Genomic DNA, 27945 nt, shown 5'->3' with positions numbered 1-27945 from the left:
GTCCTCCAACTTTTTTTTTTGACCATTCTAGGTCCTTTGTATTTCCTTATAAATTTTAGGATCAGCTTGTCAATTACTAGTAAACAGCTTACTGAGTCTGGTTTGGTTTGGTTTAGTTTTGGTTGTTAGGTACCGGGGCCAGGGATTGAACCTGGGATCTTCCACGGGAAGCAGGCACTCAATGATTTGGCCATATCTGCTCCCCACTGGGGTTTTGACTGGGACTGTGTTGAGTCGATATGCCAGCAAATTGGAGACTGTTGACACCTTGACAATGGTGAGTCTTCCAGGTCGTATAAACATGGACTGTCTCTCCATTTAACCTCTTCTAGCAATGTTTTATAGTTTTCAGTGTACATGTCTTATATTACTTATGGTAAATTTATTCCCAAGTATTTTATTCTTTTTGGTGCTATTGTGAATGGAATTGTTCTCTTAATTTTATTTTTGGAGTGCTCATCACTGGTATATAGAAATACAATTGATTTTTGTATATTGATCTTGTGTCCTGTAATCTTACTAGATTTGTTTGCTAGTTCTGGTAGTCGTTTTCTGGATTCCATGGGGTTTTCTGCATACAGGATCATGTCATCTGTGAATAAAAACAATTTTACTTTACTTCTTTCTTTCCAATCCAGGTACCTTTGATTTCTTTATTTGCTTTACTGGCCCTGGCAGTAACCTCTAGTGCAATGTTTATTACAAACAGCAAAAGCAATTAGTCTTTCAGCATTAAGTATGATAGTAACTGTGGCTTTTCATAAATGCCCTTTATTAGTTTGAGGAAGTTTTTTTAAAGATTTTATTTTTATTTATTTCTCCCCATACCCTCATTGTTTTGCTCTTGCTGTGTCCATCTTTTTTTTTTTTTTTAAGATTTATTTATTTTTCTGCCCCCCACCCCCCACTGTTTTTGCACTCGCTCTCTTGCTTTCTGTGTCTATTTGCTGTGTGTTGTGTGTCTCCTTGTCTTCTCTTTAGGCAGCACCAGGAACCTGGGACCTTCCAGAGGTGGAAAGAGGCACTTAGTCTCTTGCGCCACCTCAGCTTCCTGGTCTGCTTCGTCTCTTATTGTCTGTCCTCTGTGTCTCTTTTTTCTTGTGTCATCTTGCTGCATCAGCTCTCTGTACAGGCCAGCACTCTGGGCTGGCCAGCATGCCATATGGGTCAGCACTCTGCATGGGCCAGCTCTCTACTCAGGCCAGCTCACCATGCAGGCTACCTTGCTTTTACCAGGGGGCCCAGGAATCGAACTCTGGACCTCCTATATGGTAGACAGGAGCCCAATTGCTTGAGCCACATCCGCTTCCCTTCTTTGTTTCTTTAGGAGGCACTGGGAGCTGAACACAGGATCTCCGATGTGGGAGGGAGGTGCCTAATCATTTGAGCCACCTCCATTCCTTGCTTTGTTATATCTCTTGTTATGTTTTTCCTCCTAGTGTCTCTTGTTGCATCATCTTATCGCGTCAACTCACCACACCAGCTCACTGTCTTCTTTTAGGAGGCACCAGGAACCTCTGTTCCCTACTTTGTTGTGTCTCTCATTACGTTTTTCTTCTTGTGTCTCTTGTTGCATCAGCTTGCTACACTCCCTGTTGCGCCAGCTCTCTTATCTTCTTTAAGAGGAACAGGGAACCGAAGCAGGGACCTCCCATGTGGTAGGCAGGAGCTCAATCACTTGAACCACATCCACTTCCTGGAAGTTTTCTTTAATTCCTAGTTTTATTGGAATTTTTTTTTTAAAGATATATTTATTTCTCTCCCCTTCCACCCTGTTGTCTGCTCTCTGTGTCCACTTGCTGTGTGTTCTTCTGCATCCACTTGCATTATCCAGCAGCACTGGGAAACTGTGTCTCTTTTTGTTGCGTCATCTTGCTGCATCAGCTCTCCTTGTGTGCGGTGCCACTCCTGGGAGGGCTGTGCTTTTTTCACACAGGGTGGCTCTCCTTGTAGGGCACACACCTTGGTGGGGCACCCCTACGCAGGGGCGCCCCTGTGTGGCACAGCATTCTTGTGCGTGGCAGGACTGCGCATGGGCCAGTTACCACATGGGTCAGGAGGCCTTGGGGATCGAACCCTGGACCCTCCATATGGTAGATGGACGCTCTATCAGTTGAACCATGTCCGCTTCCCTTATTGGAAATTTTTATCATCAACAGGTGTTAGATTTTGTCATACGCTTTTTCTGTATCTGAGATGATGTCTTTTGTTCTTTATTCTATTAATATGGTATATAATACTAATTGATTTCAGTTATTAGACAAACCTTACATTCCTAGGATAAATTCCACTTGGTCATGGGATATAATCCTTTTCATATGTTGCTAAATTCAGGTTGCTCATTATTTTGTTGAGGATTTTTGCATATATGTTCATATGGGATATTGGTTTGTTTCATTTTCTTGCAGTCTTGTCTGGTTTTGATATCAGGGTGATATTAGCCTCATAGCATGAGTCGAAGCGTTCCATCCTCCTATTTTCCCATCCATCTTCTTTTTTTTCCTCTAACTCCATTTCCTTTTTTTCTTTTATTGTAGTAACAAAATTTCCATTTTAACCATTTTTCAAGTGCACAATTCAGTGGCATTAATTACTTTTACAATGTTGTGCTACTATCACCATCTTCCATTACTAAAACTTTTTAATGCCCGAAACAAAAAATCTGCACCCATTAAGCAGTAACTTCCCATTCCCCTCAGTCCCCCATCCATTTCCTTTTTTTTTTTTTAAAGATGTCTTTCTTTCTTTTTCTACTCCCTCCCCTCATTGTCTGCTTTCTGTGTCCATTCGCTGTTTGTGTTATTCTGTGTCTGCTTGGATTCTTGTCAGCGGCACTGGGAATCTGTCTCTTTGTTGTGTCATCTTGCTACATCAGCTCTCCATGTGTGCAGCACCACACCTGGGCAGGCTGCGCTTCATTTGCGTGGGGCAGCTCTCCTTATGGGGTGCGCTCATTGAGCATGGGGCTCCCCTACGCGGGAGGCACCCCTGCGTGGCACGGTACTCCTTGTGCACATCAGCCCTGTATGTGGACCAGCTCACCACACGGGTCAGGAGGCACTGGGTTTGAACCCTAGATCTCCCATGTGGTAGGCAGATGCTCTATCAGTTGAGCCACATCCGCTTCCCTCCATTTCCTTTTAATGCCATAGTTTATCGTCTTTTAGGGGGGTAACTGAAAGCAGTCGTCATTTCTCTTCCAGAGGCCAATTCTTTGCAGGATTGTCTGCTCCTTTATCTCTGGCAGATCTGTGGTGATGTTGACTATGTCATACTGACCCTCTTGCTGGCGGGTGTGGCTCAGCAGGGGGCAGGTGCCATTCCTACTAAACATCTGGTCACTTCTGGCACTTACATCTGCACATGAACCCCCCGAGCTTCACTGCAGGGCTGGGGATGGGTAAGAGCTCACCTAGCAGCCAGCACGCTCTGCTTAGGCCACTTCTCTTCCCCACCCTTCTCTCCTTTTTTTTTGTTAGAGAAGTTGTAGGTTTATAGAAAAATTATGCATAAAACAGAGTTTTCATAGCCTAACCCATTATTAACACCTTGCCTTTGTATGGTACGTTTGTTACAATTCATGAAAGAGCATTTTTGTAATTGTCCTATTCACTCCGTGGTTTACAGTTCTCCTCTCTCGTTCAACAGAGCAGCCACGAACCAGAGGGTGCGGGAGCAGGCGCGCCTGGAGCTGAGCTTCGTGAACTCCGACCTGCAGATGCTCAAGGAGGAGCTTGAGGGGCTCAACATCTCGGTGGGGGTCTATCAGAGCACAGAGTAAGTGGGGCAGTGCTTCTTTCGGGTACTTTCTGAGCCTTGGAAGGTGTGCACCGAGGGCGGGTGCATGGATTGGCCAGGCGGGGAAGGTGTGGAGCATGGCAGACCCCACACTGGGAAGTGAGGGAATTGCCAGGCTGAGGTGGAGCGGGCTGCTGAAGCTGGAGGGATCACCTGTGGAGTTTGTTGCAAAGTGCCTGGAGAGTTGAACGGAAGGGCGTTTGTCCTGGGACCCCTGGGGGTGTGGTTTTATGGGAAAGCCACTTGTTGGGGTCCAGGTGGGATGGCAGCCTCTCACACATGTGTGGGTGGTGGCTCTGCCTAGAATCTCTTCTGTGGTCATACCGTGAGGGGCACCCTGCCAGAGGGGATCGACTCACCCTTCATTCTCCCCGCTCTGCGCCCTGCTGTCAGCCTCACCACCACACATAGGGCCTGACTGCGCCATTCCATTGATATAATTGCACAAAAAGTAGAAACCACCTTGACACGGGAACTTTTATGTCAAAGATAACAGGACCCGTGTGAGTTCTCTGAGATGGTGCAACCGAGATACTTCAGAAATGTATCCCTTTAAATATTTGAGAAAAGAGTGTTCTAATTCCAAAGCATCCCTTAGGCATGTTTGTGGGAGGTGGAATATTGAGCTTTGGCCTTCTGAGATCAGAAAACTAAGAAAGTCTCCCAGGGAGCTACCTCTGCAAGAAATGTCCATTTTTAAGAAAGAAAAGCTTGGAATAACTTCAAAAGATTTACAGATTTTTCAGTGTAGGGAAATGAAAGTTCTCTAAAAAAGCTTAGGTGGGCTTCAGAGGGCAAGAGTTCTCTAACTCAGAAATAGCCATTTGTAGAATTGATGCCATTTTTAAAGTATAAGAAAACTAAGTTGAATGTGTTATTTCTGCTTCAATTTTTATTTTTTTTGATAAAGGATTCCTTCTCATATTTAGCAAAAAATTTGAACTGGCTTTGTTTTCGAAGACTTATTTTAAAATAAATATATACCTTTGTATGATCTGTAGGTGTACTAGCAAGTAGATATACATGTTCCTAAAACTATTTTGTATATTTTCATTTCTATGCTATACTGGAGCTAATTATTGTTACTGAATCTTACGACAATTTAAGTGTATAAAATAAGCAACCCAGTCATGTTATCAATGAAAGGGGACTGAATACTTTTTTAAATAAAAATTTGAATTATAAGTCTGTTATAGAATACATAAGACATTTAAAAATAAATTTTATTTGTGTTTCAACAATTAAAAAGAGAGAGAAGATAGTTCCCTGGATTAACAGAAAGAAGATATTTAGGAGTTTGAGTCACCTTTGGAATGTGCTTCCTTATCCTTGGCATGGCACCTCCGGCGGGCGTTGCTCAGAGCCAGAGGGAAGCAATAGTGTGTGAAAACCTCCCTCTCTTCCTTCTGTGACGTGGGGTGCACTTTGGCTCCTTAACCTTTGGGTTCCCACTGCAGTTTGAACACCTGCTCACAAAAACAAGTCAATAAAGGCTCCCAGTGAAACTGCCGCATTTCACCCATAAGGTAAAAGTTCTTTGAGGAGGTGGGGCCAAATTTTTGGGCTGTTTCGCCCCCTCACTTGCGACCTAAAGAGCAGGGGAGTCCCTCGTGAGGGTTTCCCACAGAGACACGAAGTGCAGACCCCGGTGTGCCGGAGCCCTGGGGAGGGGGAGGTGCGGATTCATTCAGAAGGGCCCCTTGCATTTGCAGTCTCCACTCTGCTTTTTTTCAAAGTAGTTTGTTTCTACTTTGCCCGCTGGATTTCTAAGCAGGTCTGTGGGGAAGACAGGGTGGAATTTATCTCACTGTACCCTTAAGAAGACCCAGGAAGGCATGAGGTCACATAGAAAGTTGTGTTAGAGCCAAGACTGGGGTGGGGCGCCCTGAGGTGGGGGCCCCGGAACACATGCTCCCCTTCTTGTTGTCGTTTGGACAGCCCTGCGTGGGGTGGGGCCAGGTGGGCGCTGGGGCCCCCCAAGGACAGAGGCGTGGGCGTCCCCATGTCCTTCCACCGGGGTACCTTTGCTGCTGGCTTGGGGCAGCCACACTCCCAGTTGGGTCTCACCTGCCCTGAGCGCAGCCCCATTGTTTTCTCCCCGCCACAGGGACAGTGTCAGCTTACAGCCTCATTGTCCACTCACCCTGCCCAGCATTCCTGGCCTTCTCCCGGGCTGGGCTGAGCAGCCCAGGAGGTCTCCTCTTACAGGTCGGGGAGCTAAATCCCTGTTTGCAAAATATGTCCCGAGTGCATTTCGCTTCCTGTTGACCTACCCCTAAGAATGGAGGGCTGAGGGAGCACTGGCAAGGCCACCTGTGGGGTTACCGAGTGGTCAGTGGGTGGAGGGGGAGGGGAGGGGAGGCAGCAGGCGGGGCCTGTGCTGGGAGCTGGGTGCACCCAGGGGTCAGAGGGGGCCGCTGCCCTCAAGGTGTTTGTTGTGCAGGTGATGGGACTTTTAGGGTGACGCGCTGTGGAGGGCTCAGGGTGTGTGTGTGGAGACCTTCCAGGGTGATGAGGGCTGCAGGAGAGGCGGGACCCCCTGCCTTGAGGAGGACGAGGAGGAGGGGATTTGGCTGACATGCTGCAAGGCAAGCAGCGTGTCCAGGTAGGAAAGCGGCGAGCACACCAGGTCCAGACCTTGCCGCACAGCATTCGTCAGCGCCGTTACTGAACCGGGGCTGAAACCCGAGGGGTGGATCGGGGTGCACCTCGGGAAGGCCCTGTGTGTTAGGGTAGGTGGGCGGAAGACGTCGGGGGCCCTGTTCAGCTGTGGAACAGAGGGAAGGGCATGACCAGGGCTGTCGTTACGGAAGAGGGGCCTGCCTGCCAGCTGTGTGGAAACGGTGTGAGGAGGGGCTCCTGAGATGGGCGCGGGCTGGGGGGCGGCTCCTACACCATTTTTTTGGTTCCTTTTAGGGAAGCATTCCCAATTCCCCTGATTCCTCTTGGCCTGAAGGAAACCAAGGATGTTGACTTCTCAGTCGTCCTCAAGGTAAATCTCCCAGCAACGGGCATTAGCGTTAGAGTCAGTGTTCTAAAACGAGGTACGGACAGTATATCTCCCTTAAATCTGAGGGGTTGCTGCAGCCTCCGCAGAGAGCCCTGCCTGCTCTGCTCGTGTTCTCGCCTCATCCTCGTTGGTGCTGAAGCTGCTCCTGGGTGCTGGATACGTGGGCTTGGGAACCCAGGCTGGACTCCGACAGACCAAGCCAAAGAGGGCCTGAGAGTGGACGCACCTCGCATCTTAAAGTTGTGTCCTCTTTTAGTATCTTTTTTTTTTTCTTAAATTTTATAACCAATTTAAAGGCCTTATTTTTAGAAGAGTCACGTTTTCTTTCCCCCAGCACTTTATTATGAAAGTAATAATAGATATTTTAATAGTTAAAATTTTGGGGTTTTCCCATCTCTTTAATTCCAGGGTATCTGCCTCTTTTTTTTTTTTTTTAATAACAGCTTTCTTGAGATAATACACATGCCATGCAATTTACCTATTTAAAATGTATAATCACCCCTGGCCTCCTCTTACTGGGCGTGCCTTGGGCAGGCAGCCCAGCTCTCCCTTCGTTCAGAAGGTCCTGGGGGGCTCACCTGGGCCTGGCACGGAGCCAGCTGCTGGAGCCCAGCTGGAGCCGACACAGGCCCTGCCTTCGGGGCCTCCGTTTCAGGGGGTGATTCAGATTCCTAAGCAGGCCCATGTGGGAAGTGGCCTGTGTATGACTCACCAGCCCATCACCTGAGCGCCATGAATCAGTTCAGACTTCCATTTACCAGAAGAATGGGGAGAGGAGGTACAAGGTGGAACTTTCCAGTATAGGCATAGGGTTTGGGAATTAATCCCAGCAACGTGAAAAATGTTTTAAGGCATTATTTTTCTTTCCATATTATTACCATTAATTGGACTTCTTTTGGTTTAGAAAAGAAAAAAAAATTATGGCATGTTGGCTACTGCAAAATTTGCCTTTTTGAAAATAATTGGTTAGTACTTGGACAGAGGATGTGACTCAATTAGCATAAGCCCCTTTTGCCCAGGGACTTTTCACCTGCTGCCTTATTAATCCAGGTTAAGATCCATTGGAGTTTATTTTAGAGTTTGTCTTGGAATACCCAGGATTAAGTTGATTTTCTGCGTAGAAAACAGTCTAGGAGTGGGAGTTTGACTCCAGATGTTTTGGATGTGATACTTGCTTCTCACAGGCCACAGGTCTGTGGAAATTGGAACAATCCATGTGTCTGGAAAGTTGTTTAGTTATTTTTGTATAATAGTTTCTTAAGGTTTAGTTTGTTGTTTAATGCCAGTGCTACAAGAGTGTAAACATTTTAAAGGGAGACTTTTGGAGAAATTCAGGAACTTTATGGTTATCTGAAGGATCCATATATGTCACGTGCTAAATTCCACATTAAAGCAACTAAAAGAGGGGCGCAGATGTAGCTCAGTGGTTGAGTGCCTGCCTCCCATATATGAAATCCCAGGTCCAATCCCTGGTTCTGCCTTAAAAAAAAAACTCCTGAGGTAATAATAACAACAGTAAGGGAGTGGGTGTAGCTCAGTGGTTGAGCACCTGTTTGCCAAGTATGAGGTCCTGGATTCTATCCCCAGTAATCCTAATAATAATAAAGCAAAGCAAAGAAAAGAAAAGAAAAAAGATTAGATGTGATGAGTAGTCCAATTGCTATTCAGCTGAGGCATCTAGCCTTGTCATTTTAACCCAAAAGGGACTCTACAATGTCAGTCATACAAAAATGAGAATGTTTCTATATTTTTCCCTTACACATTTGTGCTTGAGAGCCACACAGACAGGTAGCACAGAAGTGGTTCATTCGGCTTAACTAGGGCAATTCAAGTTGTCTTTTAAGCCTGAGAATCCAGGATGTTTAAAGGTCAGTAAACCTTTGGGATGTGATTTTGTTCTCTTTTAAATAAATGGGCTTTAAAACTGCTACATTCAAAAGCACTAGCAAAATAAATGTTCTTGTCAGAGAATTCAAGTTGTTTTACTGCCGTTTTAAAAAAATATTTTTAAGTTTTTTATTGAAGAATATCATACATGAACATGCATAAACAATAAGTGTATAGTAAAGATTGTGAACTTACAAAATAAACAGATGTAACATCACACAGAGGTCTCATACATCACCCCTCCACCAACTGTTTGCATTGTTGTGAAATGTTTTTTTGCTTTTATTTTTATTTTATTTATTTATTTATTTTTTATTTCTCACCCCTTCCCCCCTCCCCAGTTGTCTCTTCTCTGTGTCTATTTGCTGCGTGTTCTTCTTTGTCCACTTCTGTTGTTGTCAGTGGCACGGGAATCTGTTTCTTTTTGTTGCATCATCTTGCTGTGTCAGCTCTCCGTGTGTGTGGCACCATTCTTGGGCAGGCTGCACTTTCTTTTGCCCTCCTTACAGGGCACACTCCTTGCGTGTGGGGCTCCCCTACGTGGGGGACACACCTGTGTGGCAGTGCACTCCTCAGCAATGCGCATGGGCCAGCTTCACACGGGTCAAGGGGGCCCGGGGTTTGAACCTTGGACCTCCCATGTGGTAGGCAGATGCCCTATCCATTGGGCCAAGTCCGCTTCCCGTCAGCTAGATATTTTTTTATCCTACTACATAAATTTCATCCTAATCCTAGTTTACTAAGTTTCGAAAGTCAGAAATACCTTTAGAATTTTATCAGAACCCTCTTTGATTTCTTTGAGGCAAATATAAGGGTTCTCTTTTATTGCCTTGTGTTAGGTGTAATTTCTCTTCTTTGAAGAATGTTTTTGCAAATGTCCCAGTAGAAGCTGCCAGAGCCACATGGTGCTGTGTAAAGGATGATGTTCTAATCCTCCAGCATTGCCTGAAAGGTGGCCTCTAATCAGTGTTCCCAGGGATGTCATGGGAAGCCCTGGGTGAACTCTGCCCTTCAGATCATCCTCGTTTTAATTAATATCATCAATACCATAATTAGTAACATTTGAAAACCATTTTCAAAGGTACAAATTGCCTTTATAGTAGTAGAGGAACCGATTCCAAACATCAGTCATGGAACGGTGACAGCGTCTGGAAACTAAACGCAAAGCGGCGTAGTGCTGTTTCACACCCTATGTCTTTTGCCTCTCGTCTTATAGCATCTCATCTCTTTTTTCATAAAGGATTTTATCCTGGAACATTACAGTGAAGATAGCTATTTATATGAAGATGAAATAGCAGATCTTACGGATCTCAGACAAGTAAGTTTTTGTGTGCAGCAGGCAGGGGGGAGCATGTCTCTTCCCTGCTTGTTGAATCGTCAGAATATCCCTTTCTGCACACCTGGAGTCTTATAGAATTGCAGATGGTTAGAGGTAATAGGGAGGTGCCTTTGAAATGGTCCATTCCATTTGTTACATGTGAAAAAAAGGCAGGGAGAGAATTCAGGGCTGGATTCCAGGACTCCTGACTTCATCCTCTGCTCTGTCTGTCCCTCCAGCTTCTTGACACCAGTGTATACAAGGTATTCTCAAATGTTTAGAAAATAGACAGATAGATAAGATGGATAGATATGGATGGATGGATAGCTAGGAGGGTGGATAGATGTAGATAGATAAATGATAGATGGTAGAATGATAAGGCAAATGTGGCAAAATGTTAAAAGTTGGCGATCAGTATCTGGGGGTTGGGGTGGGCCTATTGGAGTCCTCTGTTTACATTTTGTATTATTTTTGCACCTTTCCTGTAAGTTTGAAATTCTTTCAACCTAAAAAGTTTATTAAAAAGAGAGAGAAAACTAGAATTCCAGACACCAGCAGTAGGGGCCGGCCCCCAGAGGAGGTGAGCAGCCCTTGTCTGTGTGTGCGTGGAGCATCGTTGGGGCATCTCTGGCACTCCTCCGCTCACCCTCTGCGGTTCTCTCCCCATCAGGCCTGTCGGACGCCCAGCAGGGACCAGGCTGGCGTGGAACTGCTGATGAGTTACTTCATCCAGCTGGGCTTTGTCGAGAACAGATTCTTCCCGCCCACCAGACAGATGGGGATCTTGTTTACGTGGTAGGTGCCACGATTTCAGGTGCACCTCTGCAGATGCGGCTGTCCTCGTTGTGCAGGGCAGCCCCCTCCCCCTTTCTGGTTGATGTTACACAGGAGAGTGGGGTGAGATGTAAGTAAAGTGGTGTTTAGGCCTGTGGGGTATCTGACGGGGAGATGGTGCCAACAGACCTTGCCTGCTTGCCTCTCAGAACAGGTGAGCCAGAGGCTTTTTCTTGGGGAGGGGTGGGGGGAATCCTTATTTTAGTGTTGGGAAACACCAGGGCTCTAAAGTGGAACGAAGGAGAGAAGATTCTTGTCCCAGATGGGACGGGAGTGGGGAAGCAGATTTTTTTGCCCCATGACAAGGGTATCAAACAGAAATAGGATTAGATTTTTAAAACTGATGCAGAACACAGTTTGGTAAAAAATTAACCATAGAATTTACCCTATGACCCAGTCAATTCTACCCCTAGGTATATACCTAAAAGAATTGAAAGCAGGACCTCAGACAGATACACATATACATACAGATACACAAGCTCATAGCAGTGTTATTCCCAAAGGCCCAAAGGTGCAAACAACCCAAGTGTCTATCAAAAGATGAACAGGTAAATAAAATGTGGTATTTGCCTGCAATAGAATATTACTCATCCCTAAAGAGGAGTGAATTTCTGATACAGCATGGGTGACCCTTGGAAACACTATACTGAGTGAAAGAAGCCAGACACAAAAGGACAACTATTGGACTATTCCACTCATTTGAAATATTTAGAATAAACAAATTCACAGAGACAGAAACCAGATTAGAAGTTACTGAGGGAGGGTGGGCTGGGAGTTATTGCTTAGTGGGTACAGAGTTTCAGTTTGGGGTGGTGGAAAAGTTTTGGTGGTAGCAGCACAACATTGTGACTATAATTAAAGTCACTGAATTGTATATTTAAAAATGGTTCAAATGGCAAATTTTATGTTATGTATATGTTACCATCATAAAATTTAAAAACAAAAACAAAAAACCAACTGAAGCAAAACATCTAATTTCTCTCTAGGATTAGCATTTTCAAAGGTTAATATTATTGAAATTCTTTGGCTGTACCTCTTTGGGTGCACCTAGTGGTGTGGGTGACAGGAGGGTAAATACCTGTATTTGGGCATATTTGGAATTAATTTTACTGCTGGAGACAGCTCCTGAGTCCTTCCCTTTGGTAAGGAAAGACAGATGACTTTGCATAAAGATGCATTAGGTGCTTGCAGTGAGCTAAAGATGGTTTCCCCCTCGTCTTAGGAAGAAGCTTGCGGTCTTCCTCCTGGTCGACATGTGGAGTTTAAAACAAATCTCGAATCTTTTAGACTTCAGGAAAAATTCTGAGGGATTAACAATTGATAATATTTCATGAAAAAAAAGAAAGTGTTCGTTTTTGCATCTGTCTATAGGGGGTTTTAATTCAGTCAAATCAGGCCTGTCGCTTTGCTCACAGAGCAGTTTTTGTTGCATGTGCCTCTTTGAATTTTATTCTGGAAATTTTATTTTGTTTTTATTAATCTTATTTACAAGTACTCCATATGAAAGAAATTAATTTTGTTCATGTGTCTTCATCGAAAGCTTGATGTGAACTAGCGGAATAACCCCTGTCCTCCAACCGTTGTCTCTTCAATAGGTATGACTCCTTCACCGGGGTGCCCGTCAGCCAGTGGAACCTGCTCCTGGAGAAGGCCAGCGTTCTCTTTAACATTGGGGCCATCTACACCCAGATCGGGACCCGGTGCCATCGGCAGGCACAGGCCGGGCTGGAGAGTGCCGTGGATGCCTTTCAGAGAGCTGCAGGTGGGTGTCTGCAGAGCACTTTGGCCCCTCCCCTTGGCACCTGCGCACCTAGCCAGGTCCCCCTTGGCACCTGCGCACCTAGCCAGGTCCCCCTCAGAACTGCTGAAACATGCAAACCCCTGCTGTCTCGGTCTGAGCAGTGAATCCTTGATTACGATGCGTCTTTCCATATGCGTGGCCCTAAGAACGGCCACGTGTCAGCTGATCCTCTGCATACTCTATTATTTATTTTTATTTTTACACTCTCTCCTTCCTACACCCTCTATTGAAGAACAGCATAAGTATTCCTGTATAGCAAAAAATACAGGGTTTTCCCTCCTTTTCTACCTGTGCCTTTCCACTGTGCTTACTCCACCATTCACCTGCCTGTGGCTACTGTTTTCTGACCTTCTCTGCAGTGACGCGTCCTTAGTCATTCCATCACCTTCTTCTGGGACTTTTCTAAACCCTTTTCCCATTTTAACTTCTTTTTCCCGAGTCACCCCTGACACTTTGGCATAGACCCAGTGTGGTGGGCGAGCCTGGTGAGACTCACCTGTGGCCAAGGTCTTTGTTGCACCCCTCTAGGAGGGCCTGTGCCCTGGGCAGACTCTCCTGGGGAATTGTGGGACAAAGCAGTGGCGCAGTGCAGACCACGCTCTAAGCCCCCGGCTGGCTCCGCAGCAGCTGTGCTGAGGTTGGCTGCTCTGCTTTGGGTGTGACCCCCGCAGGGAATCTTTTCATGTATCTCGCTGTGCTCTGAAAGGCGGCTAAGAATCATAGCTTGGACTTGCTGGCTAATCGTGGAGTCTTGTGTTAAAATGATTATTCTTTGAGATGAATCGCTATGCTGAGATTCCAGGTAGGAGTCAATTTCTTTCTCTGCAGATCCTTTTCAGAGGAAGCACTTGTCTCCAAGATTACAGGGATACAGACATGCAGGTCCAAAAAATGAAGCTCCAAGGGACGCAGGCAGCGGGTGCTGATCTGTCTGTAGTGCACTTTATGACCTGCAGTAAAACCAGAGGAACCAGTTGGATGGGATTCATGTCAGAGATTATAATTCACCTCCAAGTTGATTGTCAGTTAATACTTGGGACAGTTAATTTTCAAAAGGGAAAAAAAAAGTCAGCCGAAGGCCACAGTGAAAATTTCCATTGGACTGGGCTGGATTGATCTCTGGGGTTCTGGGGGAAACCAGGCATTTCTAGATGTCCTGGGTCTTGCGTGCATGTGCGTGTCATCCTGCAAGCCCCTGGGTCACGGCGCCTGCTTTCTTCTTTCACCTCCATTGCATGCTTGGTCATGAATGGAATCCCTCCCAGCTGTTCAGGGGAGGCAGGGATGGAGGGGGCAGCAGGTCTGCCGGGATGTAGGAGGCTAGTTTCCTTACTTGGCATAGAGGTGGATGTCTTGGCAGAGAATCAGGTTTTTTAAGATTGTCCTGGGACACTAGATAGATAGATAACATTGATGGAGGTAAGAGGGTATCTCTTTTTATTGTGATAACATCTGTAGAACAAGATTTGCCATTTTAGCCATTTTTAAGTATGTTTCAGTGGCATTAGTTGCACTCACAGTGTGCTACCATCGCCACCTTCCATTACCAAAACTTTTCCATCACCCCCATAAATCTGTACCTATTAAGCAAAAACTTGTCCTTCTACCCACCCACCCCCAAGCTCCTGCTAACCTCTAATTTGTTCTCTGTCCCTATGAGTTTGCTTATTCTAGATATTTCATGTAAGTGGAATCATTCAGTAGTTGTCCTTTTATGTCTGGCTTTATTTATGTATTTATTTTTTTGAGGAGGTACCAGGGATTGAACCCAGGACCTTGTACATGGGAAGCAGGAGCTCAAAACCCCCGAGCTCCACCCACTCCCCTGGCTTATTTCTCTTAGCATAATGTCTTCCAGTTCACCTGTGTGATGGCAAGTATCAGAACTCCAGTTTTACATTTGTGCTTCTGTTATCTTCTATAGTTTTGAGAAGCATGGTGGAATAAATACATTTCCCCAACTAATGTGCAAAAAAACGTATAATTTTAGGGGTTTTAAACTACCTGAAGGAAACATTCACTCACACTCCAAGTTATGACATGAGCCCCGCCATGCTCAGCGTACTGGTCAAGATGATGCTCGCACAAGCCCAAGAAAGTGTATTTGAGAAAATCAGCCTTCCTGGGATCCAGAACGAGTTCTTCATGCTGGTGAAGGTGTCCCAGGAAGCTGCCAAGGTAAGTGCCTCCTGCTACCTGTGCCTTTCGGGGGCAGGTGGGCTGTTCTGGGAGCCGCACCCATGACCTGGGCAGCACGTGCGCCCTGGCCGGGGCTGCTGGCTGGCATTCTCCTGGCAACCAATGATGTCTTGGGTAGGGATCACTGATTCTGCCTGCAGCTTGGCCTAAGCATAATGACAGTTCCTGATCTTCTGTTGACACTGTTAGCCCCTGGAGCCCTTCGAGTCACTGTAAGGCCCTGCAGCCTTTGGGCTCTTTCCTTTTTTAGGAGGTACCAGGGATCAAACCTGGGACCTCATACATGCGGAGCAGGTGTTCAACCACTTGAGGCACATCCGCTCCCCTGAGCTTTTTCCTTGGTGCACGTGGCCCTCTGTGCCCCTGCTTCCTAATGGCCCTTCTGTTTCAGGTTGGGGAGGTCTACCGGCAGCTGCACGCGGCCATGAGCCAAGCGCCGGTGAAGGAGAATGTGCCCTACTCCTGGGCCGGCTTGGCGTCCGTGAAGGCCCACCACTACGGGGCCCTGGCCCACTACTTTGCCGCCACCCTCCTCATCGACCACCAGTGTAAGGCTTGTGGGAACGGGGACCCTGGGGTTTGGCCACGGTGGGGGTTTGACTGCCCCTGGGGGATTCTGAGCCTGCCCTAGAGAGGCTCGCAGACTGCAGGCAAAGGGACGGACTCCCAAGGGGACCCAGGCAGTGTCCCGCGGGCCAGGATGGGATTAGGGGCTGTAGATTCCTGTGGGAGGGGGAGGGACTAGCATTACTTCCGCCTGGGCTGTAGCAGGTGCCTTGCGGCCTCTTCACCTGGAATCCAGAACAGGGCCAAGGTGCAGTATGAGAGGCCCGCGCCGTGGGCACAATGAGCGCACGCTAAAGAACTCCATATTTAAGATCAATAACATTGTGATGCAGTGTTTTTTAAAAATTAATGCAAAAAAAGTCCTGTAATGATCTAAAGTTTAAATAAAGACAGTGAGCCATACTGGAGCCCAAGGTAAAGAGGAATTTTGATGTTCGGCTCATCACAGATCATTATGCTTTAATTTTGCTATTTGAAAAATGATGTTGAAATACTATGTGTCTTACTGAGTTTTTGGCACCCCTTCCGCCCCTGTTAAATTGCCTCACTCACCTCCTCCTAATTCCCTGAATTAGAGGCAGGATGGGTTTTTGTTGTGATTCGTGTTGACGCAGCACCACGGAGTAATGAACAGGGCAGGCTGTGGAGCCAGATTTGCCTGGGTTTCAAATCTCAGTCCTGCCATTTACTAGCTGTGTGGCCTTAGGCAAGTTATTTAGCGTCTCTGTGCCTCAGTTTTCTCATTTGTAAAATGGGGATATGAATAGAACCTATCACAGAGGGCCATTGTGAAATAAATAAGTGCCTATATGCAAGTAAAGGGCATGGTAAGCTCTCTGAAAAAGCTTCCGCTTCTACTATAGTGTCATTCTATAGTCCAAGAGGGAGGACAAGACAGGCCATCAAGGAGGAATAGAGCACCTCTTTAATTGCCGCAGAGCCACGAGTGAGGCAGCAGTTGGTTCTGTCTGGTGTTGCCGTGTCCTTAGAGGGGGTGACGTTCGAGTTGGACTTTGAGTGGGACTATCCTAGCTGAACAGAGAGGGAAAGGGTAGCTAAGAGCAGAGAAAACTGAGCAAATGGAGACTGAAAGTGTTCAGTAAGGGTAAGCGGTTTGGGGAGTTTAGAGAGCCACGTGCATGCCAGGGAGCATGAAGCTGAAGGTGGGGGCGGTGCAGGCGGGGTCCTCCGTTGCAGGCCTGGAGGTCAGGGACAGGGTCGAGTCCGGGCTAGGCGGTTCTGAGAGCTGCGACTCGGAAGCGGCGGAGCGTGGCAGCTCCGGGCCAAGTCCCAACCCACCGGCGCGTGCCTGTGTGTGACGTTGAGTAAAGGCTGTGGGCCCGACAGCCCGCACCATGTCCTGGGCTGGGATGTCGACTCGCCTTGTGAGGCTGGCACTCAAATCAGATGAAAGGGACCTGGAGCCATGGTGTAGAAAGAGAAATTTCTAAGTGAGTCTGCAGCGCCATCCCCCCAGCCCGTGGCCTGGCCACAAGGAGGGGCTTAGGGGCCGTGCATGGCTCTCGTCGTAGTGAAGGCTGGTGCAGACGAGGACCACCAGGAGAAGTGCCTGGCCCAGCTCTACGACCACATGCCAGAAGGACTGACGCCCTTGGCCACACTGAAAAACGGACGCCAGCGCCGACAGCTGGGTGCGTATCGGCCCTGCTCTTGGAGTCTGGGTGGGGCTGGCTCCCCCGCTGCCTCCGTCACCCACCCCATGGGTCACTGTGCTAGTCCCCAGGGCAGGGCTTGAGAGAGTAGGGCTTCCCGAGAAGACCAGTGTCCTCGTGGCCACTCTGGACCCAGGGGCCCTCGTGGGACTTCCAGGGCTGCGCTCTTGTGGGCTCCATGGGCGCAAGCGTCCTTTCACGGTCCGCCGCCGCCCTGAGTGCCCGGGATCCTTTGCCGTCCTAGTGTGGAAGGACACATTTGTGATGTGCCCCTGGCACAGCTTCATCACTGAGAATGGGCAGGAATTATTCTGTTTTGGTCTTTGCCATGTCCGGATTTTAATCCCCCTCTACCTGCCTCGGCCTGCAGCTCCCCCTCCACCCTGTGTCTGTCTTTGTCACTCCATGTGACTGGTAAATCCTCATTGGCTCCACCTAGAAAACACCTCCGCAATCGGACCACTTCTTCCCTTCCTGCTGGTCCAGGCCGCAGCGATAGGGCACTGGCTGAACAGACATTGCCTCGTTGAGTCCTCCTGACAACACTGTGGGGTCAGTCTAGCAGGATCCCCTTGTGCCCCTGAGGACATGGAGGCGTCGAGAGGTCACCTGGCTGGCCTGGTTTTCTGCAGGGCTAGTCTCTCTGCTTTGCTCTTTGCACCTTCCTCGTCTCTTCACGTGGATCATGTCGCATCCGTCCTCTGCTTAAACCCTAATGGGGCTTCACCTCACCCTGCACTTCTAAGGGTCAGGCCTGGGCTCGTCCCTGTTCCTGACCGACCTCATTCCCTAACCTTCTTACTCACCTCAGCCCCTGGCTCTCCAGCCACACTCTGTGCCTTGTTGTCCTTTAACACCCAGGCATCTCCTGCCCCAGGGCCTTTGCACTTGCTTCTTCCAGGAGGAATCTTCTGTCATATCTTCCTGGCTGCCTCCTCCCTTCCTTCAGGACGCTGCTCAGGATCCTTCTCTGATCACCACTCATAGGGGAGCAACTCCCTGTCCCCAGACTACTCTTGCCATATCCACGGACCCTACTCTCTTTTTCTCCATCACCCTATTGCCACATAATTTCCTACATATTTCTTTGCTTGTTAATTATCTATCTTCAGCCACCAGCATGTTAACTCCATGGCCCGGGGGCTGTTTTTCTGGTTCACTGCGTTATCTCTGGTACCTACATCATTTGGTAAATATTTGTTCATTTATAGAATGAGTGAGTGTTTTATAGACTCTGTGGGCATATTACACGTGCGTTTAAGGAACCTGAGCCATCCAGACATCCAGAAAAGAGGTGGTTCCCCCTGCCTGGGCTGAACGGGGCCCTTTGGTGCTCCCGGATGCACTGGCACTTGCAATTTAGGAAATATGCGGCTTGGGGGTTGGTTTTCTGCCGGCAGGAAAGTCGCACCTGCGCAAGGCCATTGCGCACCACGAGGAGGCCGTGCGGGAGGCGAGCCTGTGCAAGAAGCTCCGCAGCCTCGAGGTGCTCCAGGAAGTGCTCTCCGCTGCCCACCAGCGGGCCCGGGTCAAGTATTCTCAGCACCAGGAGGATGATGATTTTCTGGACTTGATCGAGGCTCCTGATGTTGTTTGTGAGTGGCTGAGGCCTTCAGCTGGTTGTGTGGAGTTAGGGGTCGGTGGTGACGGGGAGCCCATGTCCCCTGCCCTGTCCACTTCACCTCTGGAATCCCCCCGTCAATTTGCAGGGACCAGCTCCTGAGCAACAGAGCCCCACCCGAGCTGGGATTCCGGGCTTATTCTGTAGCAGTGTTAGCTGATGCCCACTGAGCATGAGGGCTTCTGCCAGGCACGATGCTAGGCACCATATGTATACCAAATCTCATTCAACCCTCCCTCCACCACTAAGAGGGAAGGGCTAGTATCATTCCAGTTCTGAAGATGAGCAAATAAAGGCTTAGGGGAGATCAAAGTACTTACCCTGGGTGACCAAACTGGTGGTTGGTGGAGGCAGGAATGGAGTTTGGGGATGCTCCTTCCTGGATACTGGAGCTACTTCCTTGGCCCTTGGTCCACACTTGTGTCCTGTAGCCAGGAGGTGAGGACTGGAGCTCCATGGCGAGGCTGTGCAGTGGTGGTGACAGGCCACCTGGCTGAGCTCAGGGCTGTGTCAGCGCTTTGTAAGAAGCCACAGGAATGTGCTTTACCCTGGTTGTGCCAGTCATTTTCCCTTAGATTTTCTTTTTATGCTGTTGCTTATGTATAAATTAGAGTACATTAGAAACTAACTAGCTTTGTGGAAAGGGTGGGGTCAGAGCCCGCCATGGATGGGCTGTTAGAGATTTGTAGCTGTTGGACACATTTTGGTAAAACCCAGCTTCTCACTGTGAAACCATCACGTCCCTTATTAGTGGTGAAGACAGGAAGTCCCTTACTTAGGACTTTGTACTAAAAGGAAGAAAACTTCCTAGCAGCCCCTCTGGAAATGGATTACTTTTCGGTGGGATTTTATGAGTGCCCAAGGAATTCCACTAGACTAGAAACTCCTTGAAGGCATCAGTTTGTCTGTCCTGGCCCCAAAAGAGAGTATGCCCAAATGGAAGGTACAGTATACCTCCAGCCAGGAGATTGACCAGAATTCCATTTTCTGTACTATTTGGCTAAACCCAGGGGAAGGACAAGTACATAGGACCAAGGTTTTTTAGTTTGTTTTTTTAGGAGGTACTGGGGATTGAACCTGGGACCTCGTATTGGTGCTCAACCACCGAGCTACACTTGCTTCTCTGCACCAAGTGTTGCTTCCTCTTCCTTTCAGAGAGAACACTGTAGCCCTGAGTTCAAGGATAACTCTCAGTTACAGAAACATTTATTCTTTCCCTCTCAATCTTCTTCTCTAGCTAAAACTGAGCAAGAAGCTGAAATTATACCACCACAGTTCTCCAAGGTGACAGTAACAGACTTCTTCCAGAAGCTGGTAAGTTGAGCACCTATTTTCATAACCACTTTCAGGGACGGCTTTTAAATTTTGTAAATTTAATTTACAAAGTTAATGTTCTTATGTGCCCACTGGGGGACGTCCTCTCCCAGATGGTTTTTTTACTCAGTTCAAGGCCGAGTGAACTTGGAATGTCTGCCTGATTCAGTCTTCAAATCTTACAATGAATGCTGCTCTATCCCATAGGGCCCCCTATCTGTGTTTTCTGCCAACAAGAGATGGACACCTCCTCGAAGCATTCATTTCATCACAGAAGAAGGCGATATGGGGTTCACCTTGAGAGGAAATGCCCCGGTTCAAGTTCATTTCCTGGATCCTTACTGTTCTGCTGCAGTAAGTGTGCACCTTTCTGGATCTGGAGTGAAATTCACTGGTTTCTTTGCAGGGGGTCAGACTGATAAATGTAACACATTTATCTTGGCGATTGAATGTAGGGCCTTTACGAAGTGGGTTAGTTTCACAGACTCTGACTTTATATGAAAGTATAAAAAAACTAATATTAATTTTTGCTTTCTCGAAGCAAACTTAGGTCAATGTCTTCTTTGTTATCGAGCGTAGAAACTACATGATTGAGGGATTAGAATGAACAAAACCTTGACCTTTATTTTACTGATATTTGTTTGCAGCTGGCGGGAGCCAAAGAAGGAGATTATATTGTTTCTATTCAAGGTGTGGATTGTAAGTGGTTGACAGTGAGTGAGGTTATGAAACTGCTCAAGAGCTTTGGTGAGGATGACATTGAGATGAAGGTGGTGAGCCTTCTGGACTCCACGTCGTCCATGGTGAGTGGGGGCGCCCCCTGGTGGTAAATAGCGGTGTGGGTGAAATCGGTGTGATTTCGGTGTGCCTCCTGCATTGGTAACATTTCACAAGATAATGCATCATCTTGGAAAGGGCTTGTCTGAGGCCAGAGACATAACTGGAGACCCCTTTTTTTTTTTAATCCGTAGTTAAAATAACCTTGATCTATTAGACTTGATAAATAGACTTGATCTATTTTTCTGGTCAAATTCTTTTATATTGCAAAAGTAATACATAGTTACGGTAAGGAAATGGTACAGAAAGGCTTAAGATGACGTGTGACAGTCCCTTTCCACACTCAAGAGACTGTCAGTGGTTTCCCCTGAGAGCTCGGGCCATGTTTTATGTGCTCAACTATAGCTTTGGCTTTTTTTGCTTTTTTTTTCAACCAAAGCGTGAAAATCATACCACCCGTACTTTTCTGTACTTTACTGCACTTAATGATGTGCCTTGGGCACACCCCTGTATGAAAACATTCATTTATTCATTCAACAACTATTGATTGGACATCGACTGTGTGCCAGGCACTCTCTTACGGCTAGAACTGGGACAGATAAGGTCCCTGTTCCCACGAAACTGACCCTAAAGAGGTAAACAAATGGTGATTTTGATAAACCCTGTAAAAAAAACTGTGTAACATAATGACAGGGGCTGGGAAGAGGCGCCTCTGGACAGAGTTTGAATGGAGACAGGAGTGACAAGAGGAAAGCAGCCTCTAGGAGGAGGGACCAAAAGGTGCAAAGACCCAGCAGCAGTGATAAGCTGTTGCTGGTTGCAGGCGCACCTGGTAAAGGGAAAGGGCGGCTGGACGCAAGGTGGGAGAGAGCGGAAGGGCAGGGCAGGGAGGGCCCCATTGACCGTGGGAGGGAGTTAGCAGGCCACTGCAGCTTCAGGATGGAGTGATGTCATCTGATGTTTATTTTAGAAAGGTTCCTGCTGCTTGGAGGCTAGTCGAGTGGCAGCCAGGAAGACAGCGAGCTGGCTGTGGCAGTAGTTAAGACAGGTCATGTTTGTGGCTTGGACAAAAAGGGGTGGCAGTGGAAGTAAGGGAGATGGCTGAACCATTGGGAGGTAGAGCTGACAGGGATTTGTGGAAAGGAGATTAGAAAAAAGGAGGGTGATGCCTCAGTTGTGGGCTTGAGCACCTGCATGGTAGCAGTCATTTTTCATAAGGAAGGGAAGGGGGTGAAGGACACAACGAGAGTTGTGATTTGCATGTTTCTGATGCCACTGGACTTTCAGGTGTACACATAAAGCAGGCAGTTGGATGCTTAGTTCGAGGGAGAAGCCTGGGCTGGAAAGAATATTTGAACATTGGGAGCGGATGTGACTCAAGCGGTTGAGGTCTTGGATTTGGTTCCTGGTGCCTCCTGAAAAAACAAAAACAAACGACAAAACCAACTCAGGAAGCCGACGTGGCTCACTGGTTGAGTGCCAGCTTCCCACAAGAGGTTCCGGGTTCAATCCCTGGTCCCCAGTACCTAAAAAAAAAACAAACAAAAAAAACTTTGAGCATTGTTAGCATACAGGCTGTGAGACTAAGTGAAATCACCTGTGGGGAGGATGAGGGCCCAGACTAAACCCTGAGACATTTCAGGCTTTTAATTAGAGTCATTTAGAAGAAAAGTAGGAGCAAAGGAGGTTGAAAAGGAGAGTTCAGAGAGGTAGGATAAAAGACTGCTTTGGAAATCAAGAGAAGAAAATCTTTCAGGGAGATTGGCCAGTTGTGTTGAATACAGTTAGGCAGAGCAATGTCCATTGCCAGTGGCAGCAGGACAGGGATGGGTGGTGTCAACAGGACCCATTTCATAGAGAGGAGGCGATAGACTAGAGAAGGTGGACCAAAGGGATTGTATGACTCCATTGACACAGATGTTCAGAACAGGCAAATCCATGGAGATGAAAGTGGGTCTGTGGTGGCCAGGTGCCAAGAGGTAAGGGGGAGTGGCCATGAACAGGTGTGGGGTTTCTTTTTTGGATGATGAAAATGTTCTGGAACTAGAGAGTGGTGATGGTTGCACGGTTTTATGAATGTGTTGGATGACATTGAGTTGTGTACTCTAAAATGGTGAATTTTAAGGTATGTGAATTATACTTAATTTTTGAAAAGCTTTTTGATTGAGATATAGTCACATACTATACCATCCATCAATAGTGTACATTCAGTGGGCTCTTGGTATAATCACAGAGTTGTGCACTCAACACCACCATCAGTATTAGAGCATTTTCATTGCTCCAAAAAGAAAAAACCCCTAGCCCTTAGTGATCACCCCTCAATCCCTCTATCTTTCCTTGCCATAGTATATGTACTTTTCAAAAGGAAGATAAAGAAGTAGAGGGGCTCATTGAGCACCCTGGAGAAGGGATTAAAGGAAATGGTGTTTTTAGGGGCAAAACCCATGGAGTTGCTGCTCAAGTGATAGAGGTTCCAGGTAGAAACAGGAAGGAATTCCTTGTCCAAAGGAGGTTAAATAAAAGAGCCCAGCTGTGGCCTGAAGGGTCAGGGTAGAGAAACAAGCCAGAGGAGGCGCAGGACTCGAGAGCAGGCCACCCTCCAAAAAGAGATTGAAGGCCACTGTCATATCTTTGAACCAGGGAGTGGGCCCTCCCACTGGAAAGAGGCAAAAAGCTACCTTAATCTAATTCCTTTGGACTGGGCCAATAAAGAACTTAATGTAATGGTTAAAAGCCAGATTCTACCCTCAGACTGCCCAGACTGAATCCTGGATTCAGGGCCCTCAGGCAAGTCATGTTAACAGCTCTGTGCCTCCAGGAAAACGGGGTTGAATACCTACACAGCAGCTGTCTGGATTCTGAGTTAGTCTGTGGAAGCCCTAAGGACAGCCTGGCGCGGATATGTTTCACTTTGTAATAGGTGTGATAATGGTGGTGATCCCTGCGTCTACAGTACCCGGCAAGCACGGTGACCGCTGAGCACTATTTTTAGCTGCCGAGCCCTTTCTTCAAACAAAACCAAATAATGAGAACAAATACAGCCCAGAACTGAACTGAATTGATTGGTGCCTAGAGCGCCACCTGCTGCCCCTCCCTTTCTTGACTCCCGTGGGGACCCGCGTGCCCCTCCGGGGAGCCTCTTGGTAACCACTGAGGCTTGGAAAGAATCCAAGACTTGGAATCTGGCCTTGTCTGCCACTAACAGGCTGTGTGACCTGTGCCTGTTTTCGCATCCATCTGATGATGTAAATTAGACTATTGCAGTGGTTTCCAAACTGTGTTCCATAAAGAGAGGTGCTCCGGAAGATTTGGAGACTGGGTGGGTGGGGCCAGCATGCTGGATGAGAGAAGGGAGAGAAAGCAGCTTTTTCCAGACGTGTGGCTGTGCAAAGGAGCTGAGGAATTGGGGTGGTAGCTGGGAGGGGGGCACAGGGTTAAGTAAGAGATACCATGGGAAGCTCATGTGCTGATGGGAAGGGTCCAGAAGACAGGAAGAGGTTTCTGACAATGAAGGAAAGAGGGAATAGCTATTGAGATCCAGGCTTGGTCTTGGGGACAGATGTAATTAAGTATAATTACATCTCCTTCAGGCAGGAGGCCCTCCCACTGCAAAGGGCATGCAAAGAGTTTGAGGAGAGAAAAGGAATGAAAGTACTAGGAAAATATTGTAGGATTGCCAGGCCCTTGGGTGCCTATTGAGAGGCTTGGGGCCAGGGGTCAGAATTTTGAGGGAAGCCAGTCAGCTTGAAAAATGTCCTTGGGCAACATGTAGCTGTTTGGATGCAGGCTTGGGGGAGGCGGAGGGAGTTGACATTTTACCAGATGAGAATGGAAGAGGAATAGAATGGAAGGTATTTGTGGGGGGAGTGGCTATAATGATTGTAATACTTAAAAAAAAAAAAAACCTAAAAAATTGAGTAGTGGCTACTAAGTCTAAACTACTACTACTGAGTTATGTTCCTTGGTTGCTTGAGTTCCAAAATTATATTGAGCTGGTCAGAGTCTGAATGGGCTAAGGTTAGGGAAGCGGACTTGGTCCAGTGGTTAGGGCGTCCATCTACCACATGGGAGGTCCGCGGTTCAAACCCCAGGCCTCCTTGACCCGTGTGGAGCTGGCCCATGTGCAGTGCTGACACACGCAAGGAGTGCCCTGCCATGCAGGGGTGTCCCGCACGTAGGGGAGACCCACACACAAGGAGTGAGCCCTGTAAGGAGAGCCGCCTAGCGCGAAAGAAAGTGCAGCCTGCCCAGGAATGGCATGGCACACATGGAGAGCCGACACAAGATAACGCAATAAAAAGAAACACAGATTCCCATGCTGCTAACAACAGAAGTGGACAAAGAAGAACACGCAGTGAATAGACACAGAGAACAGACAACCGGGACAGGGGGGTGGGAAGGGGAGAGAAATGAATGAGTGAATGAATGGGGTAATGCTTAAAAAATGTTTGCAGGCCTCAATTCTATCTCCAGGATGATGATGATGATGATTTTTAATGATAGTGTATGTTGCCCTGTAAAGTATGTTGGGATTAATGGCCAGTTTTATAGGAAAGGGAGAGGCGTGCATCTTCAACCAAAGGCAGCTGAACTCAGGAGGGGTATTTTACAGCAAATACCATCCCCCTTCACTGCTACATAACACATGAACAATGTACCCAACAGCACTGGGATGTATTTTAAGCATATTTGTATAAACAATCTGATTTTACTGCTTGGATCATAGTAGATGCTTAGCGAATATCTGGTGACCAACTTTCCTCAGGTATACTATTTGAGCCCTGTTTAATGTTATAGTGGTATCTTTACTGTGGTTTCTTGTCTTAAAAAATGCGAGTGAAGTTGAACTATAGCTACTGGCATGGATTGGAATCCATGATATACCTAATGAAGAAAGCAGAGTGCAGAAGTGTGTGTAGTATATTCCTTTTAAGAAAAAACACATGGTGTCATACTAACACACATAACTGGTTTTCTCTCTAGAAGTATAACACAGTGGTTCCCTCAGGGCGGCAACCTAGAAGCCAAGGAGATCGACCTACTATTTATTCACTGTATAAATTTACATATTGTTTACCATGAAATATATATTATTTTAAAAAATATAATAAAAACCTAAAAATTTGAGTAGTGGTTACTAGCCCTAAATTACTACTTACTGAGCATATTCCTTAGTCACTCAAACTCCAAAATTATATTGACTTGATTTTAAAGAGGATACTATAAGTGCAGTGTGTGCGTCTTAAAACTTTGTAACCACTTGAAGATTTTTAACACCCTTTCTCTCCCTTTTTCTATGTGCAGCATAATAAGTGTGCCACATACTCTGTGGGAATGCAGAAAACTTACTCCATGATCTGCTTAGCCATGGGGGATGATGAAAAAACTGATAAAACCAAGAAAATCTCGAAAAAGCTTTCCTTTTTGAGTTGGGGCACCAACAAGAACAGACAGAAGTCGGCCAGCACCCTGTGCCTTCCTTCGGTTGGGGTCGGAAGGCCTCCAGTCAAGAAGAAGCTCCCCTCTCCATTCAGCCTTCTCAACTCTGACAGTTCTTTGTACTAATGAGAGAAAACAGAAGGTCTGGCCTGAACTATTTGAGGGCTGTGCCTTAATATTTGTGCCATCATAGAAAATTTCCAGATATTCTCAAATCCTGCTTTCTCACAACCTAAACTTGCAATTGAAGCCTCTAGGAATTTATGGGTAACACTGATTTGAGGTGTGTCACTATATTGCTCCTAGTTATTTATTATATAAAATATTGTAAATAGAATAGTGTTGAAAATATGGCTACTTTTAATGGTTACAGTTATGTCTTTTAGTCACGATCAGAATTAAATTTGGGTTAGCTACATTAGTTGTAGTTCTGATAGTTTCCAAGTGTGGGTAATAAGAGCATACCTCAATTTAGAATTCAGATGAACCCTGAATTAAGGTAGGTCAGGGGGATTACAGCAATAGACTTAGTGTTATTAAAAACTTCCAAAGAGCTGCTTCCTAATGCAAGTTCATTAACCTAAAATGACAAGATTTTATATTTCTACATAATATGAATGCTACTTCCAGATAAAAGTCTAGTGCCAAGTTTGTCATGACTTATTAAACAAAAACAATTTAGCACTGGCTTTTATTCCAGTTTCATGTCATTTAAAAGATACTAACACAGTGGCAGTGTTAGGTGAAGATGCTATCTACAAGGTAGATAATATTACTGTTTGATACTCAAAACACTTTTCATTTTGTTTAAAGTAGAAAGTACATAATTGTATATTTTAAGAGTTTTGGGTTAGAAGATAGTTTCACATTTTATAAGATAAAGATGTAAATGATTCAAATTTAAAGCTCTATTTGACTTTCCAAAATAACATTCTACCGATCTCTTTTGCTGTAAGTTGGATGACACTGTGACTCTAATATGGGTCATAGTTGACATAGTGCAGGTACATAGCTAAAAATCGTAATGTTGAAACCTCATTCTGAGAATATTCTATTGTGCAATATTTAAAAGGAAGTAACCATCTTTGGAAAAACGTATCCAGTGTGCCTAGGACCATGGTTGTATATTTAAATAAACATGTTCATTTACTGTGTTAATATTTCTTTACACTTAATTTCACTTTTAACTCCTTCCTGTTTCAAAGATTTCTACCCTAATGCACAAAACATTTATACTGTTTGAATTTTAAAAATTATTAAGATCTCCAAAGGGAGGAGTTTTTCTAGTTATCTTAGCATCCTTTAATGCATACAGTGCTGGGAGGGGAAGTGACTCAAGCCACTGGTCACTTCCCGCCAATATGAGATCCCGGGTTTGGTTCCTGGTGCCTCCTAAAAAGAAGCACACAATGAAAAGACAGAGCAGACAGTGAGCACAAGCAACAAGGGGAGGGGGTCGTAAATAAATAAAAATAAATCTAAAAAAAACAAAACAAAACCAGAACATATAGTGTCCTTAATTGTATTTATTTTTTGAGTAGACAAGTGTACTTTTTGATCCCCAGTCCCTGGCTCCGCTGCCATCTTGTGTATCCTCCCACCAATGGGCCATACATTTCCAAACACACTTTTTTCCCTCACACACATTAGTTTATCTTTAAATGGTAGTTTCAGGCTCTGGGCTTTCTCAAGAGACTATGTGTTTTG

At 46.3% G+C, this 27945-nt stretch overlaps 1 protein-coding gene across 2 annotated transcripts in view; it reads left to right on the top strand.

The window, feature by feature from the left end:
- The window catches only part of RHPN2 (rhophilin Rho GTPase binding protein 2), a 54434-nt gene extending 27038 nt beyond the window's left edge, over nt 1-27396 (top strand). For both annotated transcript variants that reach the window (XM_058280118.2, XM_071209203.1), the window contains exons 3-15: nt 3649-3777; nt 6715-6790; nt 9936-10013; nt 10684-10808; nt 12443-12609; nt 14639-14826; nt 15239-15395; nt 16947-17066; nt 18488-18682; nt 19946-20022; nt 20230-20376; nt 20670-20825; nt 26104-27396. In XM_058280118.2, the coding sequence (XP_058136101.1) occupies nt 3649-3777; nt 6715-6790; nt 9936-10013; nt 10684-10808; nt 12443-12609; nt 14639-14826; nt 15239-15395; nt 16947-17066; nt 18488-18682; nt 19946-20022; nt 20230-20376; nt 20670-20825; nt 26104-26364 (1876 nt within the window). In that variant the 3' untranslated portion in view covers nt 26365-27396. The remainder of the gene's footprint in view (nt 1-3648; nt 3778-6714; nt 6791-9935; nt 10014-10683; nt 10809-12442; nt 12610-14638; nt 14827-15238; nt 15396-16946; nt 17067-18487; nt 18683-19945; nt 20023-20229; nt 20377-20669; nt 20826-26103) is intronic.
- Nucleotides 27397-27945: the final 549 nt, after the last annotated feature.

Source organism: Dasypus novemcinctus, chromosome 18, assembly GCF_030445035.2.
Source record: "Dasypus novemcinctus isolate mDasNov1 chromosome 18, mDasNov1.1.hap2, whole genome shotgun sequence".
Taxonomy (NCBI): Eukaryota; Metazoa; Chordata; class Mammalia; order Cingulata; family Dasypodidae; genus Dasypus; species Dasypus novemcinctus.
This window is presented reverse-complemented; position numbering and strand designations above follow the sequence as displayed.